The following is a 19,938-nucleotide window of genomic DNA, read 5'->3' as shown; positions in this document are numbered from 1 at the left end:
ACCCGATAATCACAAAGTCAAACTTTCTTTGCTCTATACTTACTGAAAAACACTGACGTTTAAAATCACATAAACAAAATTGTTGTTGATTCACTTCTGTCATCTCACACAGACACGCACCTTTCTCATGATGACAGACACCAAATGACGTCCACAATCACATCTGCAGGACAAGACAAGAACCTGTCAATCAGGCCCCAACACACACACAGGTGTAATGTTTTTTCACTGTAAAAACTGTATATTTGATCCTCTAACCTTACCCCTAAACATCAAGGTCCTATAAAACATTTAGGATGTTTTGATTTTCCAAAAAATACAGTTCTGTACTATTTATGCGCTTTTTTGCCCACGCCACGAGTCCCCATGACTTAAAAATATAAAATATATAAATATATAAAAACAAGGCCACACACACACACGTTATTATTATTATAATAGTGGGGACGTTATGGACTTCCATTGATTTTATGTTGGGCTCGTGATATGTTCTATCCCCTAACCCTTCCCCAACAACACCTAAACCTATAATTACACAAACATGTGCAAGACACTATAGATGTTTTAGAACAACAGTATTTGACTGAATCATGAGCCTTTTTATTTAGTAAGGACCAGCAAAATGTCCTCACAAGTGGGTCCACAAGTAGTACTGTGCATTTGGCCCTCACAAATATACAGTAACAGTACACACACTTCTAAATAATAAAACACTACATGCATGCCTTTAGGGAGGTTCTGTCATGTTCATAATTTGTCTCCGAGTAAGTATATACACTCACACGCACATAAAAACAAACAAACAAACACACACAGCTGTCTTACCTGTTTATTTGACACACACCCTGGTTGACAGACAGACAGACAGACAGACAGACAGACAGACATGTTGTATTGTCTAATAAACTCAATTCAGATCATGAATGTATGAGTTCAGAGAAATGAAGTCAGGTTCACAGACAGCTAAAGTGATGAGGTAAACTAAAAGGGTGAAATAAATAAATGTGTTAAGACATCTAAACTCAATTCAATTGACGTGAATATATGTAGTTTCATTTTCTTGTGTGTGTGAATTTATTAAGATCTAAAAATCTCAAGCAAACAATTAAAGGCCTCTCTTTCTCTCTCTCTCTCTCTCTCTCTCTCTCTCTCTCTCTCTCTCACGCAGTTTTTGTCAGTGCTCGGCAGTGCGTGATAATGCGCTTATTATGAGAACAGGTTCCACGCGGGACCTTTTGCAGATATACGTGTGGGAAAGAATGCGCGTGGAGAAAGACATCTGCTCACACACACACACACACACACACACAGGCAGGTCTACAGTCAGGACACACTGTCTCATATGACCCCTGGTTTCTGCTTAACTTTATCCCTGAAGAGTTTAGCCGCTATATGTTATTATTTTATGTTATGACAGATGTTGCTGTATTTCGTATGAAAGTATATAATCACTTCATTTGAGTAGAAATGTTATATTTCAGTTTGAACTTCATTATAGTGTCGTAAAAACATCTGAATTTTAGTCTGCGTGTGAATTTTAAACATAAAAAACAAATTTCGAAAAAAATAGTTTCGAAAAATAATTTCGACGTTGTTCAAGCGTAATCTATACAAAAATACAATGTTGTGGTGTATTATTCTTGTATAGATTACGCTTGAACAACGTGAGATTTCTAGTAATAAAACCAAAGGACATTGTCAGATTCTTTATCTCTGTTAATTGTGCAAGTCTCAGGACTAATATTAAACAAATAAAACTGCGCGTGAATAAAGCTCGACCTCTTTATTACATTTGAAAGTCAAATGATGCGCACGTGCACCGCATCTTGAGCCGGGGTTCCCTTTGAGCATCTGAACACAGAAATAAATAGCTTTTGTGTACTGTATAGATTTCCTTAAACTCTTTTAAGCGAGTTGGCTACAGTGGAATCCGAAAGTATGCGAATAACCAAAAAATATAATTTATATGTTGATCAACTTAAAACATTAAATGCATTTACACAAAAATAAATTAGATGTATTTGATAATCTGTTTATGGATGAAATCAAATGTCAACACATTTGTGACTAATAGAGTTCTTTAAACAAAAGGTCAGTTTTCCTCACATCCATTGAGACGCGCACGAAGATTTGAGAAAGATTCATGCGACCAGGAGTCCATGCCGGTGCGCGCCTGTTGAAGTATACAGGCTTACAGGCTTAAAGGCTTTTAAATTGTGAAAATGAAAATGGATGTGCTGAAGACGTGTGTGTCATAAAAACATTTGTAGGCTATCACATTTAAATGGAAACATAAATGAATAAACAAAATATAAACAGTTTTACAGGTCTAATCCTTTTTTGGACTCCATTGTATAATTGTTTGAATATTTTGGCCGATTTAAAATGTAGTTTTTTCACTTCGTTGTTCACTTAATATTAGAAATTCTCCAACAATGAAAAACATACAGATATCATCGTAGATTTCCATCAAAATCGCGCTTTAAGAAGCCATAACGAATCATTAACACCACCACCACCGGTGAATTACGCAAACATTAATCTCTTCTGTGAATGAGATAAAAGACAGAGATCCTGGATGAAGTTCATTTCCACTGGCTCGGAAAGCTGCTGCCCCACCACGCGCAACACCCACTTCCACCCCTTCGTGTTACCCACCACGCCCTCCACCGACCCACCGGGCACCGATGATCCCACACTGATCTGAAGAGTTTTCTAGAGGAAAAAAGAGCATACCTAAACAAATATAATAAAGCTTTTTACATTATTAGCCTTTATGCGATCATGTAGTAAATCAAACACGTGACTTTGCTTTGCGCAATTAAGAATAAAAGCTTAAGGAAAACGAAGCTTCAGTCAATTAGCATCAAATTTGACTTCTCCTTACATGGGTATCCCCAACAATTAAACGAGGTCAATGAAAGCTTCGCCCGCTCGCCCCTCCCACACGTAAAGAATTACAAGCGCAACACGTCACCAAAGAGCTCCACGGATGACATCACCGAGCGCAGCACTCCCGACAGTTTCAGCTGATCTGATTGGTCACATGGCATCCTGTGACTCTTCAAAGACAGAAGCGAAAACATTTGTGCTTCGCCAAAACAGCCGAGAGACTTGTTAATATAGAGACATTTCCACAGGTGCACGCGGACACTCGTGGAATGGCAACTTCACTTCTTGGGGTGAGTAGACCTATCTCGTGTCACGGGGAAAGATGAAATGAGTATGTATTTGCAGTAGCCTGGCCTACTGTTGATTTTGTGTCGAATGAGAATAATCAAACATTTAAACTTCACGTAGTTTACGATATGTTTACATTACAAGAACTGCATTGCTGCTGGCCTGCAGGTGGTTACATATTTGCAGTAGCCTGTGATCTTAAAAGGAAAGATTTAGTTACATTTATTTGAAGAAATATAAGATCTTTATTGCTATGTTGCATTAGAACGTAAAGTTCTTGTTGTTAAAGTGTAAGTTGTGCAATAAAATATTCTTAAAAAAAATATTACAAGTTTGTAAATCACTTTTGGGGATAAATGTCCAGCCGTACAGCTAAATTTGGAATCTGCGTTAAATAAACTATTTTGCCAAGTTTCCATGCGTGCTTGTTCTATAACTCCTTTTCCTGTTTTATGACTTCAGGAAGAGCCGAGGGTTGGATCCACTCCATTGGCTATGTTGGCAGCAACCTGTAACAAAATCGGAAGCTCGAGTCCTTCCTCGGACAACGGCTCGTTTGGAAAAGCAGGTTTTCACCCCTGGAAACGTTCAGCACCCAGCAGCTGTTCTCTATCTCCGTACGGCGCGCAACGGAACGATTCGTTCAGTGCCAACAGCTCCTTCTCTGTGACGGGCACTAATACCTCCACCAGCCCGTTTGGAAACGATTACCCCATGTTTCAGACGCCAGTCGCCAACAGCTCTCAGGACCCGAGCGCGCAGTCTGTCTATATCTCTAAAGTGGAGACTCTACAGGGGATTTACCCGAGGATGAGCGTTGCGCACCCGTACGAGACGTGGTTCAAATCCGCGCACGCTGGCATCTCCACAGGGGACGTGGGCACCGCCGGCGGGTCGTCCTGGTGGGATGTGGGAGCCGGCTGGATTGACGTTCAAAGCGCAAACGGGGCCGCGCTCCAGACCTCTCTGCATTCGCCCCTGGGTGGGTACAACTCAGATTATTCCCCCCTCACTCACTCCGCGTTCAGTGCCAGTCCGTCTCCACATCTTCTCACGGGCGGACAGCATCTGATGGACGGATTCAAACCGATGTTATCAGCCACTTACCCGGAAACCAGCCCGAGTTCAATATCTGGTTCCAATGGTGCGGTTTTAGCTGGGTCCCATGCGCTACCCCTGGCTGGATCCCCCCGCTCATCCGCTAGGCGGTACTCGGGCAGAGCGACCTGTGACTGTCCGAACTGTCAGGAGGCGGATAGGTTGGGGCCCGCTGGGGCCAACCTGCGCAGAAAGGGGCTCCACAGTTGCCACATTCCCGGCTGCGGAAAGGTATACGGCAAGACCTCTCACCTCAAAGCGCATTTGCGCTGGCACACCGGGGAGAGGCCGTTCGTCTGTAACTGGCTGTTTTGTGGCAAGCGCTTCACCCGCTCCGATGAGCTCCAGCGGCATTTACGCACACACACCGGGGAAAAGAGATTCGCCTGTCCGGTGTGCAACAAGCGCTTCATGCGCAGCGACCACCTCAGCAAACACGTGAAGACGCACAGCGCCTGCGACCCCGGGTCTAACGGGATAAAAAAGGGCAGTGATACCGACAGCGAACACAGTGTACCGGGCAGCCCATCCTGTCAGTCCCCTGAAATGATCCAAACCACAGAACCCGTTCAAAACGGCGTCAGTAACTGAGCAAAACTTATGGAAAAAATATGGAACATGCATCTCGTGGACGCACCAAATCATTTTGGTGTTAACACCATGCGAGTGGTTTTGTCAAAATAGACGTCAAATAGATTTATCAATCATGCATTGGCAGAAAGTCCCTCTCAGGTGTTATAAGAGATTATAAATAGTTGAACTTTAAAATTGAATGTGTAATAAACTCGAGCTCACCTTTCTTCCCGTATGCGCTCTTGTAAAGACAGTCTGCATTCCGTCACGTCTATTGAGGCACTTTATGAACGAACAACAAAAATCAAGGGTTTATTTCTCAACAACACAAATGTTTTATATTTTTGTGATTCTTTAGTTTGAAATGTGACAAAAACAACCTCGAACCGAGTGAGTTTTAAGACCATTTAAAATCATCATCCAGCCATCATGCAGTGTCCAACGACCAACGTTTGTAAATTATTTCGATTTCTTTGTGCAGTTATAACAATGAACTGAAACTTTTCTGGATGCAAAGTGAAAACTGTATATAGAATTGTCTGGAAACTCTATTTATCATCGAGTTTGATTTGTGCTTTGAAGTCTATCAGAGTCGCACTTTGAATCTATATTTATAATTGTTAGGATCGGATCAACTCGATCAATCGGTTTATCTTTTGTTTTTTATTATTATTATTTAAATGTGCATTTGTATTTCCTGACTGTTTACTTTAAAGATATAAAAACTCGTAATAAAGTCAGATTTGGACTGGCTTTTTTGACTGTTTTTTCGGCCATAAATCTCTGGCTTGTTTTTTTTAACCATGCACGAACACACATGTTGGTCAAATTTGTTTGAAAAGCTACTATTTGTGGAAGTTTTTGTCGGGTATATTTTTTAATATGTCTATCATCTTATTGCGGTATTAGAAATTAATTAATTGTACGAGACATTACTGTATATGCAGAGTTTATGTCAGACGTCATAACGTAATAAAAAAACAAATCACATGTAGGTCTGAATTGAAGGCTAATGCTTACAAAACTACTTGTAAAAAAGTGTGATCATTTCAGAATAAAACAAAAAATATTAGACAAACCACTTATACGAATGCATGTATAGTCAACTTAAATCAACTGCTTTATTTCTTTGAAACTGATTAATCAAGTCAATATCAACTTCATGTAAAACAATATTAAATTTGTAGATATTTTACTTTATTAAATATGTAATTGGGTATATTGTAAAGTATTATAACATTATTATCACATTCATAAAACACGATATGAAGTGTGAGCGGCGTTTAAAGTCACTGCGAGTATTTGGCGCCACCTAGCGTTCATTACCGAAAGTGCAGCTCAAAGAGATGCATATCATAGACAAATAAAAAATGTTAAAAAAACAAAATTAAATGTTCACATCCCTAATTTCGTACCGATGACTGATTTTAATCTAAAAGACCCTTTACATTTAAGAATTTAGCAGACTCTTTTATACAAAGTGACTACAGTGCATTAAAATGACTTTATTAAAATATGCCAATGCAAGAACAGCTGACAATAGAAAATAAAAGCAACAGAATTCAGAAAATCTTGCCAATCATAACATGTGTACGTTTTACTATATAATAAATTTAAGATCACACAGGTCAAATGTTTCTAACTTGATTTATATGGCTATTTAGTTGCACAACATATGAATAATAAACTCACAAGCTTTATGTTATTCATGAGACTTATGACAGCCTATTTGAATAATTCCACAGAAACAAAATCACGATGGTGTTTTTTATTAAAACCGTGATCTTTTGACTTAAATCAGACCGAGCATGTAACAGAAAGTGGCTGACATGAAGACATTAAAACGGTGTTATGCAAAAACATTCATAAACACAAACTAGAAACCAGTTTTACAAAACACACATGATCAAATTGTATTGCTATAAAAGCATGTACACTATAGTAAAACACGACGAGCATTTAATTAAACTACAACAAAACATGACCAAAAAAAACTAATAATAAATATTTGTTTAGTGTTATCTGATGTAAACATTGTGCTAAACTGAATGTATTAGAGCCAGAAGAATGCGGTACTGACAACAGACTACGTACCCAAAAATGAGCCTCAGTAGTATATGACAAGAGATATAAATACTGAATACAGCAGAACAAATGATTCACAATCATTTCACAAACCTAAATATACAGTCAACTAGTTCAGGAAGAAAAACCTCCCTAAATTTCCAGTTTATCAAGGGAATCATGTAGACGTGCAGAATTATTCTGCATTTTGCTTAAATATTCAAGGAACCTGAATGGCGCTTTCAGAATCAAGTTGCCACTTAAGAATCCAGATAAACTGCTACACCGAGAGCTGTTAGGAATGTCATATATGTGTTGAACACTAGATGGAAGACTAACACCAGACAGCAGGTCAGGGATTTTTTCCCACTGGCTATATTAAGAATGGAATGTAAGCATGCTGTGCAGTTTATACGGGTTAATGCCTACGGCTTTACACAACTAGAACAGTATGCTGTATGCAACAACAAACGGTATATTAGTGATGCTAATTGCATTAGTATTGTCACACAACCTCATTTTGACACGCCAGATACAAGTATAGGTAGATGCCACACTCGACCGCTTCAGACACACTGATGTATCCGGCATCTTGAAACAGTCAACATTTCAATCGCTGTCGTCAGTCACAGTAAAACCTTTAGGAGTTTTCCTAAACCAGAAATACAGCACAGCCTCTGGTTGTGGAAAACCTTAAAAAAAGCTTTGAATGGATGTTGTCGAGCGCACTGCATCGTGGGATACAGTATCTTACACAGTGTACTCTGCTTGTACACTCACATTTGCTGCAGACATACTACTGTAGTATAGCACGGCTTCATACTTTGCATATCTAGATTCTGTAGTTTTGCCAAATACAAATAAATAAAAAAAACATTCTCACAATAATTCACAAAATCTAACTCACTGTAACTCTGAAAAGATTATCAAAAAATAGAATATTAAAGGAGAAACCCACAGGTCACTGGCCGATAAATTCAAGTGAATGCATCTAAAAGTGGATTTTTGTACCGTTTAGCTTGAACTTCATCTTCTCACCCTCTGTGCCATCAGAGAATGATGAAATATTTAATGCCATTTAACATAATAAATTACATCCGTAGCAAAAAGTTTTTGCTTCATCTAAGTGCTTTGTAAATAGAGAGATGGATTGTGACCCGGTCATTGCCACGCATTAGTCAGCGGGGTCTTGGATATTTGTGAGTGGATTTCTACCGGCTGGTTTGGGAGGTGGTCCCTCCTGTACGTTATCGTCTTCTCATTGGTCGTTGGACCGTATGCAGAATCCTGTATCCAGACATAAAAATGATTAGAAATATTCTGAAACATCTTGTCTTGGTCACAGTCAGTCTTCTGTACTTTAGGATCTTTATTATAAACTGTTGTTGCTGTACACAATATATCTAGAGTTATCGAATACAAAATAGTATTCAACATTAGACTGAAATAGTAATCGAGCGCATGAAAACGAACAGAAAAGATTCTGAACGGACAGATATCATAGTGTACCTTACAATCCACCTGCTGGTTGGGGTTTTCCTGCCATGCGCAGTCTCTTGTTCTCAGCAAGTGACTGACTACAGCCAGCAGACCGATACCCAACATCAACGTCAGGAGGAAAGTGCTGAGGAACGTCTTAATCGATCTCTGACCCCAAACACACACTGACACATGGAAAAAACAAAAGAATCTTGCTCATTCATAACTCGGATCACTTGGATTTCTCAGCGATGTTTCATTAAGATATTAGTCTGTCTATGTTTATTTCCACTCAATTTTGGAAAAACATCTTTTACGAATGAGACACTTGTTGATTATGGATCATTTGGTTATGGTACAGTCAAATAGGAAATCTTGGAGTTCATACTGAGATCTCTGCCTTTTGCGTCTTTAAGACATTTTTGCTGTCTCATCGGCAACTTAAGTGGAAACACATTTTCTCCATTTGCTGTCTAGGAGAAACAACCGAGATATTAAAGAGATGTGCTTTTTCTTTTTCTCTATCTCGACTGGGACTTCATTTTTTAGAGCAGGGGACTTCATTTTATTCTCACTGCTGGATATGAAACACAAATGAGACATTAAAGAGATCTTAACTGTGTATTTTTTTAAGCAGGTGACTTTAAAAATCTCAGTTTGCTCTGCAGTTTATCTCATTGCTGTCTGTGAAAAACAAAAGAGACATGAAAGAGATCTGTTGGTTTCTTTTCGTAGCATGAGCCTACAATACGTCAAACATCTTAGTTTGGTCTCCATTTTATTCAGACTGCTGTCTATGAGTGAAAAATGAGACATTAAAGAGATCTCGACTGTGTATTTTCAGAGCAGGTAACTTTAAAAAATCTCAGTTTGCTCTTCAGTTTATCTCATTGCTGTTTGTGAGAAACAAACGAGACTTTAGTAAAAATAGTATTATAGAATAGAATACAAATAGTTTGCCCTTGATTTGATCTCATTGCTCAAAGAAGACTTTAAAGAGATCTCAATAGAGACTTTACAAACATCTGAGACATTACAGATCTCAGGAGACTCTCAGAACAAAATGAAGATTTTAAAGGGATAGTCCACCCAAACCATTATCAATTTGTCATCAATTACCCGCCCTCCCAAGTTGTTTTAAACTTGTATAAATGACATTTTTCAACTGAACACAAAGACAGATACAGTATTTAGAAAAATGTTAGCAACTGACATTTCTGGAGCACCATTACCTACTAGCAGAATAAGATTATATTTCATATGTTTTCCTACTATGATAGTCCATGAATGAGTCCCAGAAATGTCAGTTGCTATCTTTGTGTTCATCAGAAAAAAGAAATGTATACATGTTTCAAGGATGAGTAAATGACCACGGATGACAGCATCCCTTTAAATACATTTTGGTCATACCCATAAAATGACAAGTCGGTAATGAGCTCTGCAGTGTTTCATAAACGTGATGGTTACATTCACAAAGAGTCTGTTTACAACAAAATCTCCCCAAAGAAATCCTTGGAAAGCTAAACACGAGGCAGATGTTTGTGTGGTCTCCCTCCGGCATGGCTCTGATCACTGAACCAGCTGGAGCGTTCCGCGATGTGCCGACCGACACACAGCCCACATACACAGTATAGATGTGTTCCCTGTGCTCTCAGTGTTGGGAAATCCAGTCCAGCGCAAACACAAAGACCATAAAGTACCATTTTGAGGGTTTCCATGGAGATCTGGAAGCGGGAGATCAGGCCAAGGATAAAGAATGCTGGATCGCACACACACACACAGAATGCTTCGTGCTGTTTTTGAGAAACACAGTGTGTCCTCTGTGACATTTGGGAAAGAGAATGAGCAAAGTCGAGGAAGGAAAACAACTTGGAGGAAAGAGTCATCAGATCTCTTTTACGCCTCGAGTGTTGTTCCTGGACATCAGTGAGAAAAGTGAGCGAAAACTCCAGTGAATGAGCTTCAGAAGAGATCTCATTAATGTCTCAAGCTATGTTTATATTTCCACGTCACGCATGTGTGTAACTTTTCATTTCTCTCAACATCTGAGTTATCGTTCAATTGAAACATCATTAAATGTTGCTAAATGAAAGAGCAACCTAACATTGATTGTTACAATTCAAAGAACTAAACAAAACGACAAACTGGTCTCATCCTTATAAGGTTTTCCTCACCGGGATGTCGGCTAATGTGCAGCTGAGGTCCGTCTGTCGTCACGTCCATGAGAAAGCGGTAATGACATTTCTCAGTGGCGGGATACAGGCAGTACTTCCCCCTCACCAGCTCTGAGTGACATCACAGATCATTCAAACAAAGACAACAAACTTACTTTCAGCATCAAGCTCACAGCGGATTGGTCCGCGTTCAATCAAGTTGTTTGAGGTCTCACCTACCTGTGATGTCATCAACATAGTCCACCAATGGGGTGCAGCTGTGATTACAAAGCTGGAAACCACGAGGTCTGAATCCGTTTGACAGATGACAGCCCACGCAACCCCTGATGGAGAGAGAGAGAGAGAGCATACAGAATTAATTCTGTATGTTCTGCATAATTTGCAGAAGTGAAATCATATTGGATAAAATATAATTTACTATTCTAGTATGATGTTTCGTCTTCTTACTAACATAGTAACAATGTCTCTATATAAATAAACAGACATCACTGTCAATGTGAGCACATTAGTTATAGTTGCTACAGCAGTAAACCCCTGACTGTCGTAGTTTGTGACTGACAGGTGATCGAACCCGTCGGCATATTTCAATCAAAGCGAGAGATTACCAGTGTGACAGACAGGAGCTGTAGCAGGTGTGACACTTCTCACAGAACGTCCCGGAGCACTGGGGGTCATCACACACACACCTGCCGCACACACACTTTCCCAGACCGCCACATGTCGATCCGTCATCTGACACGCAGGTTTCCGTGGAGACGGGACAGTCGCAGGTCTCGCCGGTGAAGCCGGGCTGACACACGCATTCACCTGAAACGCACTGCCCACGTCCTGACACACAAAAAACACACAATACATCAAATACCTACATTTTAAGCTTTAGCAACATTTTCCATCACTTTCTCAAGAGTTTCTCAAACTGTGCTCAGACAACAAATCAAAGTGATAAGATAAAGCATCTTTTGTGAAGTACTTACTAGATTATCTCAAATATGGTATTACCATTATTAAAAACAAATAAAATATTCAGAATTTTGTATTTTAAAAAACAAAAGCTTATTTTTATCATTTTGATTAATTCCATTACTGTGATGTAACATGAAGATGTTTTTGTTATTCTGTCCACACACCTCCACACACCAGACCTCTCTCATACGGGCAGGAGAAATCGTCCATCTCACAAAACTTCCCGTAAATGTTTCCCAGTCTGCTGGAATCACATACGCACGTCCCACATCGACAGGTTCCTCTCCCGCTGCACACAGGTTTCGTCCCGTCCTCTCCACAGACATCCGTCCCTTTGCCCATCTCGGAAGAACAAGCTGTAGAATTTGAGTCGTCATGACAACGACCCGCCTCTACGCAGCCACACCCACAGACCTGTTGGACTCGTACGGTAACAGACTCGTTCAATCCCACCGGCCTGACGGAAATAACCACCTCCTGACCGGCGCCCCCCGCTGCCGCTGGGCAGGAGATCATTCCAACAGTGACATGAAAGAAGACCTGCGGAGGAGAGCAAGGACACAAACTTCAGTAACAGAAACACAGAAATTGAAACTTAAACAACTTCAAAGTGTTACTTGAAAGATATCACATGTACGTAAACAGCGATTACAAGAACTCCACAAACGCCCTTGCAATGACCTGAAACATCCACCCGACACAATCTGTGTCCACTCTGTTATGTTAACAATGTTTACACATGTCACACGATTGTTTAAAACACACAAACTTGTCATTTTGAAGCAGACTAGCAGCCTCCACAGGCTTTCAATAGTCACATGAGGACACTGCCAATATGAAATAGACACACACATACAAATACACACAAAATGACATCACGCACTGAATGACTTCATACAGATGGACTGATATGCACAGAATGACATCACACGTACAGAATGATATCACACCCACCAAATTACATCACACCCATCGTATGATATCACACACACTAAATTACATCACACACATATAATGACGTCACACCCACCGAATGACATCATACAGACGGAGTGATATGCACAAAATGACGTCACACGCACGGAATGACATCCTACGCACGGAATGACATCATAAGCACAGAATGACATCATACATACCGAATTACATCACACCCATCGTATGACATCACAAACACTGAATTACTACATATGCATAAACTAAACATCTCCAGAGATGCATTGTGGAATTTCATTTTGAAGTTATTTTGAAGTTTCTTTGAAGGGAATAACAATTCTGTCATCTTTTCTCACGCTCGAGTTGTTCCAAACCTGTATTCATTTCTTTGTTCTGATGAACACAGAGAAAGATATTTGGATGAATGCTTGTAACCAAACAGTTCTTCATTGACTCCTATAGTAGGAAAAAATATATTGGAAGTCAAAAGTGCCCCAGAACTGTTTGCTGTGCTACATTCTTCAAAATATCTTAATTTGTGTTTAACAGAACAAAGAAATTATACAGTTACTTTTCATACTCTGGTAGTCAATAGGGTGCAAGAACTGTTTGGTTATAAGTATTCTGCCAAATATCTTTCTCTGGGTTCATCAGAACAACTTAATGTGTATACAGATCTGGAGCAACTCGAAGGTGAGTAAATGATCATTTTTGAGCGAACTGTTGCTTTAAGAAAAGTCTTGTCGTTTGTAAGAGCTCGATATCAACCTCAACATCTCTGTTCCCTCTACTGAAAACAGATGTATCTGAGTTGAAACGTTTTCGTACTGTTTGTTTGGGCTGAACGCTGGAACATTTGCTGTTTCCGAAAACAGAGGATCCTTTGGGGCAAAATGCTGTTACGTTCACCCGGAACCTGTGAGCTTGGCTGTCCTCCACCCCAACCTGGAGCTCCACATCCGAGAGCAGCTTCTGAAAGAGAACACAGACGAGAGCCGAGTATGAGAAAGACTCCATTGTCTCAACCTATAAGCAGGTTCTTGGCAAAAAATGATGGTCTAAAAATAGCGTCTTTGTGCCGATCAGCGATTGGAGCCGGAGGTTTATAATGCAGGCTTCTGTTCGCCCGGATCAGCGGATTTTGGGGAGGACAATGCATTGTTGTACCCATAGCGAGATTACTCCTCATCTTAGACGCATGCCTGAGCAAATTGTGAGTCAACTGCGAGACTGTAAACAACAGTGTTAGGAAATGATCAAGGGGGATTTCTGACCTTCCCATCGAACTGTCCTTGGGTGGATGCAAAAATTAAAGGGAAAGAGAAAGTCGTGGTGATGTTTACCTTGTAGGCATGCACCACCAAATCTTTAAGATTAGATGCTTTGGGAAACAGCCGACCCACATAACTGCCCGGAATCAAGTTCATCAGATCCTGTCCAGAGATGAGAGAAAACATGTGCGGCATTTCTGCATCTGTAGTTTCAAGAGAATAATTCTCAAAGGAATATTCTTGCTTAAATAGCAGAATCGGTAAGTAAAAGTAAAGCCAGCTGATGGTTAACCCAACCATATTACATTGAATAATAAATAAAACAAATGATTTTAACTTAATTCAAAGGACTGTGTGTGTGTTGAAATCTGACGCCAGATTTTATCATAGCACCGCTCACGTCCATGCGATTTTTGCAATTTTAACCAAGCGAAGAATGAAAAAAGGGCCAGAACATTCCTTTAAATAAAGCTTCTTTTATACACAATTGTGATTCATAAACCATTCTTGTAAAAAGCATGAATAACTGCTGATGGAGGAGAAATTACCTCATACCACCGATATTGCAACTGATCCACAGCAAATATAGAGTAAACGCTGTTCTCCAGAAGTTTCTCTGCCAGCTGACCGATGGACGGATGTTCCTGGAAAACAAACGGTTTGCTTTTATTTGTTAAATACCTTCATTCAATGCATTTCATTCCTGTAATAATGCATTTGTGAAAAGTTGTGGTCTTTTAGTGTGCCGTGTCGGTTTTGCTGACCTTACCATAGTAGATGTTTGAGAGTAGATGTTATCCTGTAGGTGGCAGCGGCCGTCATGAGGAATTACTATACCGGCCAGTTTACTGTCCAGAGCCAAATGAGAGGGTTGATCGGTCATAACCAGTAGCAGATGTTTGGCTTCCGGTCTCCACCCGATGTCCTTCTGTAGAAAGAAATCGGAGTTTACAATCTACATGACTTTGCACGATTACTCCACACAACAGCGTTTTAGCTACAAAGGTGAGTAATGTAGAATAAACTAACACTTGAGAAGATCTGAAAAACGTGACTTTTATTTTGAAGTCGGCTGAACACAGCGAACACACTGTGTGATCTTTAAAAACAACAAAAGGGAGGCCAAGCGCAGATAAATATTTCACCTGAGACCCGTCTGTGCCAAAGCAAACATCTCCATCACGCCTCTGGGTTTGAATGTTCTAAAGATTCATTCAGGGTCACCGCCGGAACGTCCCGGAAGTTTTCATTTATCAGATTCACACAAAACTCCCACCAACTCAGCACCATAAAGAGTCTTTTGTTGATATGAATCCAGCCGCCCCGCTGGTTGGAACTTACGCTACCAGCGGCCACATGAATCAGGGGCTATAACTCGCCCACCCATGACATCGCTGATGACATCATCCCCGTTAACAGACCAGTGAGATGGACGCATAGTGATTTTGAATGCGCTGGATTCTTAAAGTGTGGCAAGTGTGTCATTCCATAGAGCCGTCAGGCATTGTTTCCATTCCCATAGGGGGACACATAGCAGTGCTGACCTGAGACCTGCCGTCTCCAGGGAAAACCACAGAAGAAAACAAACTCTTGGTGACACACAAACAGTCACCCTGACGCAAGGTGACTCGAGACATTTTCAACTGATGAGTTCATGATATGATTGAATCATTAAAGGTGTTTGCTAAGGCAAGCATTTGTATTACGCCCCCTGCACTTCACTACACTTAGGATCAAAGTAAGTGTGTCCCAATTCAGTGTGTTAAAATGAGTGTCTCTAAAGGAATTTCTGAAGCGCTTACGCGCACACTATTCAGTCCAAGCAAGAGGATAGAACTACAGACATTTAAGTATGCATAGTGTGCACACACGCACCTTACAAACCGTGGCCTGCAGCATGGCGTCAAATCCGCCCTCCGGCGTGTCCATGTTTCCTGAGATCCTCTGCTCCTGGATAACACGCGTGAACTCCGTCATGTTCTTCGTGATGGGCAGAACGTGAATAAAACCATGAGCGGGCCTGCAGTGGACCTCATAGTCACTGTGACCGGAGAGAGAGAGAGACGGGCTGAGATCAGATGTCATCCTCATCACATTCCCACACTACTGAGAATGAGATCACTGTGAATATATTCAGGGGATGACCGGACTGATTTTATACTGCTGGAGTCACAGATGAGTGTTCAACTTTCACCGGCACTATGAACAACAACAATAACAACGACACACAAAAGCATCAAGACGGCATCATCGTTTCCTTTGCTTTTTAACGCCAGGCCAGCTTCCATGGCAATGTACATAGCGAGAGCCATGTTTATTTATTCCCTAAGCTCTAAACAAGATGTTTTAAATAATCTTTTCTATAAACCTTAAAGGGACAGTTCACCCACACTGACCCTTGAGTTGTTTCAAATCTGTATGAATTTCTTTGAACACAGAGACAGATATTTGGAAGAGTTCTTGGACGCCATTGACCACCAGTGTAGGAAAAATGACAACGGTAGTCAAAAGTGCCCAAGAACTGTTTGCATTCATCAAAATATCTTCTTTTGTGTTCAACAGAACAAGGTTCTTGGACCTCATTGACTACCATTTTAGAAAATTGCTTTATATATGACTGTTTGGATTCTTACAAACATCAGAATAAACACATTTATACAGATCTGGGACAACTTGAAGGTGAGTAAATGATGACAGGATTTGACTTTTCGGGTGAACTGTCCCTTTAAGACTCAATTTGACTTTATTAAATAGCTTGTCAAGTTGACAAGAATTTTATGTTCATCAAGAAAAAGAGAGATAGAATAGGTTTCTTCTGGGTCTTAATATAGTGAGGTATAAAATGCATCACAGACTGTTACCACATCTAACAACAGCTCAGATGGTTTCAGGACTATATTCTGGTAAATAAGACCTTTTTGTTTCGACTGTCAAGCATTATCATCAAGGTTGAACATTTCCCGGAATGAAAGATTTGTTTCAACTTTACAAAAGACATCAACATGTAGATATCTGAGAAAACTAGACAAGATAATCTCTCAAAACGGAAGAAAGAATAAAACACAGCCACCGCAAACTCTCTTTCCAATAAACCAGTGTAAAGTTGCTCAATTATATCTCAAGAAACTTGATGTTTCACAAAAATGTTGTTTTATTTTAGTATCTGAGCACACTTCCATCTGTAATGGGGCAAATGAGAGATTCGCTGCTGCTCCATCATGGTTACCTGCAAGGATTCACGAGTTTAGAGGGGTGAACGTCGATATACGGAGACACGGGTTTATCTACAAAAGATCCAAATCCAACCCGGAAATCACTGGAATGTTCCTTCATCTGATGAGACAGAGCCAGACCCGCAGTCTTCAGCCGATCCAAGTTCTCCTGCATGGATGCAGACACGTCCACCAGATAATACAGATCTACAGGATAGCGTTCCAACTGTCGCACTTCCACCACAAAGGTCGCATCGCTCCCTGAGACGACATGAAACAACACAGCTGGTCGATGGAGCGTCTAAAAGGCGTTTCACAAACATTCATGGTTCAGGTGGAACACTACCTGGTCTCAGGTGGATGGTAATATCTCTGGGTGTCACCTGTGAGCTGTCGAGCGTGGCGTTCACCACCACTTTAACATCCGGGTTCTCGATAAACTCCGCTTGACAACCTCTGAGCTGCAAGTCAGCAACAGATCCACATCTCTGGCCGACGGCGACACCTTTCAGGAACCTCTGTCAGGGGAAACAAAGCATCAAGAGGTCAAAGGTCACTGCAGACGAGAAACAGGACGAGTGTTGTGAAGGGTGCATTTATCTTTCAACTAACACACAGCGTGTAAAATCTCATGATCTAAACCCGTGTTAATGAGATGTGGGTCAGGATTATTCTAATCGCACCACACGGATTTAATGAACTTAATTTCTTAACCGCAATCCCAGGAATATGCATGACTTTACCCGCAAAGGGAAGCTTTCAGGTAAAGGACCGCAGCACAAACAAAGATCTGATTTTCATTTTGGAAAGGACAGAATTGTATATTCATAAAGCAGTTAAACATATAACAAAGAGAGCAGTTTCCTTTATTAAAATGAATGTAACCAAGAACTTTTTAAATATATGAAGATCTTCATAGTTACACAACCTGTTTTGGCTGTTCTGGGTTGTTGAGAAGCCTAAGGTGCAGACTAACCCTTGAAAACCCTTTCTTTGAGGTGTCCAGTCGGTACTAACCAGGACTGTTGACACAAAATCCCCCCATAAGCTTCCGTAGAATTCTGTGGGTTTGGTTTACTTTGCATAATAAAAATACACTCGGAACAGAAGCAAGGTCTCTTGACGTTGGGGGAGGGAACTAGTGTTATCGCCAAAAGACGAAATAAGCACTTTGCACGTTCACAAAGAACACACACACACACACACACACACACATTACCTCTTGAGAGCACCAGGCACATTCAGGGCCGAGTCTCAGACAATCTTCACATGTGGAGATGAGGGCAGACGAGCAGTGGTTATCCGCTAAACAAGCAAAGAGATGCATTTACACATGAATGGACAAGAGCTGAAACGCAGCAGGGCATTGTGTGTTACACGGCCCCTGCGAAAATACAACTGCAGTGTGTTTCAGAAAGAGATTCATGCCAAAACAGATTCTCAAACACACTGAATTTGAGATGAGAAAAATCTACAATGCAGACTTTAATTGCATGTCAAAACATGCACAAGCAACTCACTATTCTTGCATTTTTGTAAATGCTCATAGTTTTGTTGTTGGGCCTTTTTGGTTACACAACACTATACAGGAAAATGTATTATTTATATGACATTAAAAATAAAAGACTCTATAGTGACCTTCAGAGAGATGCGCAAATCAAAGCATCAGTCATGACGCGGGTGTTCAGTCAGACTATACATAAACATCCAATATGCTTATACTTTTTAGATTTGAGTTATTCGACATTATAGCAATAAATAGCACATATTTAGTTATAGTCATGAAATAAATAAATAATGAGCTATTCTGCAAACATACAGTAAACTAATCAAATTATTAACAAATAAAATGTGAACCAACAAAGAAAAGACGAAAATATAAAAATCGGATTACATTACATACACAACCCCAGAATTTAACTTCAATTTTGCCATAAATAAGGATGTGACAACTTGCCCCACAAGAACCTGACTAGTTTCCATACATTGTGATTTAAACGCTTAATAATCCCACGAAAACGCATCAGCCATAAGCAAGGCAATGACAAAACAACGAGAGGGTGACAGTCGGGTGTCACAGAGTCACACTCACCCGGATCACAACTGACGAGCACGAGCAGCGCGGAGATGAGCACCGAGACGCCAGGAGGAATCAGATCGCGGGATCGACGCGTGCACGAAGTCATAGCAGCATCAAGAGACAGAGAGCGTGTGTCCGCGTTTGTGACCGACGCGTCAGTGCCACAGGGTCTGAACCGCAACGGAAAACCCCCGGCGTGTCAACGTCAGATGTGCCCGAACGAAGGAGGGCGATTTTGATCACCCGATAACCTCTTAATCCGGATTCCCGAAACCGAGATGAAGCGCGGCGGAGTTGCGCGCTTTTGCGCATCGGCCGCGCATCGCCGGGCGCGTTATATCCAGAAGCGCAGGTGACGCTTCGCTTTTACTTCGTATCGTCGCGCTAAATGTCACGTTCTGTGCGTCATGCGTTCGACGACGCAGTGAAACGGCTCGTTGTTCATTGCAATGATTGTGAAAGTAAACGCCATGTGAACGCGCACCGAGTCGGTCGGCACTATGGAAACGACCCTCACGCTCATCTGACGCTCATCTGAGATCAGACTACAGGAGCGCTGGAGGCGGGGGGTTATACAGTAGAATTTCAATTCGCCCTGCATTGCTCCACTTCTGTTTAATTCGTTTCATTTCATGAACCAAATGACACGTCTTCCTGTAAATGGACTGGTCGCTTAGAAGGTTACTGGTCACAAATACAATGCATAAACTGACGCACTGCGAGAAGCTTTGGATAAGTGAAATGCGTGAATGTAAATAAGATGGAAAGACCGTGAGCATATGTTTAATGTCTCTTTGGGAATTCAAACAGAGTCAAGTGCATTAAACAAAGAGGAGATTTGCTATAACATTATATACAAATAGAATCATTATGTCATCAGTTACTCACCCTGATGTCATTCCAAACTC

The 19,938-nt window shown here is 40.8% G+C and overlaps 2 protein-coding genes across 2 annotated transcripts; one reads left to right on the top strand and one right to left on the bottom strand.

The window, feature by feature from the left end:
* Positions 1 to 3,101: 3,101 nt before the first annotated feature.
* Positions 3,102 to 5,604, top strand: sp8a (sp8 transcription factor a). Its single transcript, XM_079484221.1, has 2 exons — positions 3,102 to 3,182; positions 3,643 to 5,604. The coding sequence occupies exons 1-2, from the start codon at positions 3,162 to 3,164 to the stop codon at positions 4,867 to 4,869; spliced, it is 1,248 nt and encodes a 415-aa protein (XP_079340347.1). The 5' UTR covers positions 3,102 to 3,161; the 3' UTR covers positions 4,870 to 5,604.
* Positions 5,605 to 6,327: 723 nt separating this feature from the next.
* itgb8 (integrin, beta 8) lies at positions 6,328 to 19,572 on the bottom strand. Its single transcript, XM_079484103.1, has 15 exons — positions 19,043 to 19,572; positions 18,170 to 18,255; positions 17,297 to 17,468; positions 16,965 to 17,211; positions 15,614 to 15,779; positions 14,508 to 14,666; positions 14,287 to 14,382; positions 13,811 to 13,900; positions 13,296 to 13,439; positions 11,696 to 12,071; positions 11,174 to 11,396; positions 10,788 to 10,891; positions 10,569 to 10,679; positions 8,425 to 8,579; positions 6,328 to 8,202 (listed from the first exon to the last, which is right to left on the bottom strand). Exons 1-15 carry the CDS (start codon positions 19,134 to 19,136, stop codon positions 8,077 to 8,079), a joined length of 2,349 nt encoding a protein of 782 aa, XP_079340229.1. The 5' UTR covers positions 19,137 to 19,572; the 3' UTR covers positions 6,328 to 8,076.
* Between the last annotated feature and the right edge of the window lie 366 nt (positions 19,573 to 19,938).

The sequence above is a fragment of the Barbatula barbatula genome, assembly GCF_947034865.1.
Source record: "Barbatula barbatula genome assembly, chromosome: 21".
NCBI classification, from domain to species: Eukaryota; Metazoa; Chordata; class Actinopteri; order Cypriniformes; family Nemacheilidae; genus Barbatula; species Barbatula barbatula.
This window is presented reverse-complemented; position numbering and strand designations above follow the sequence as displayed.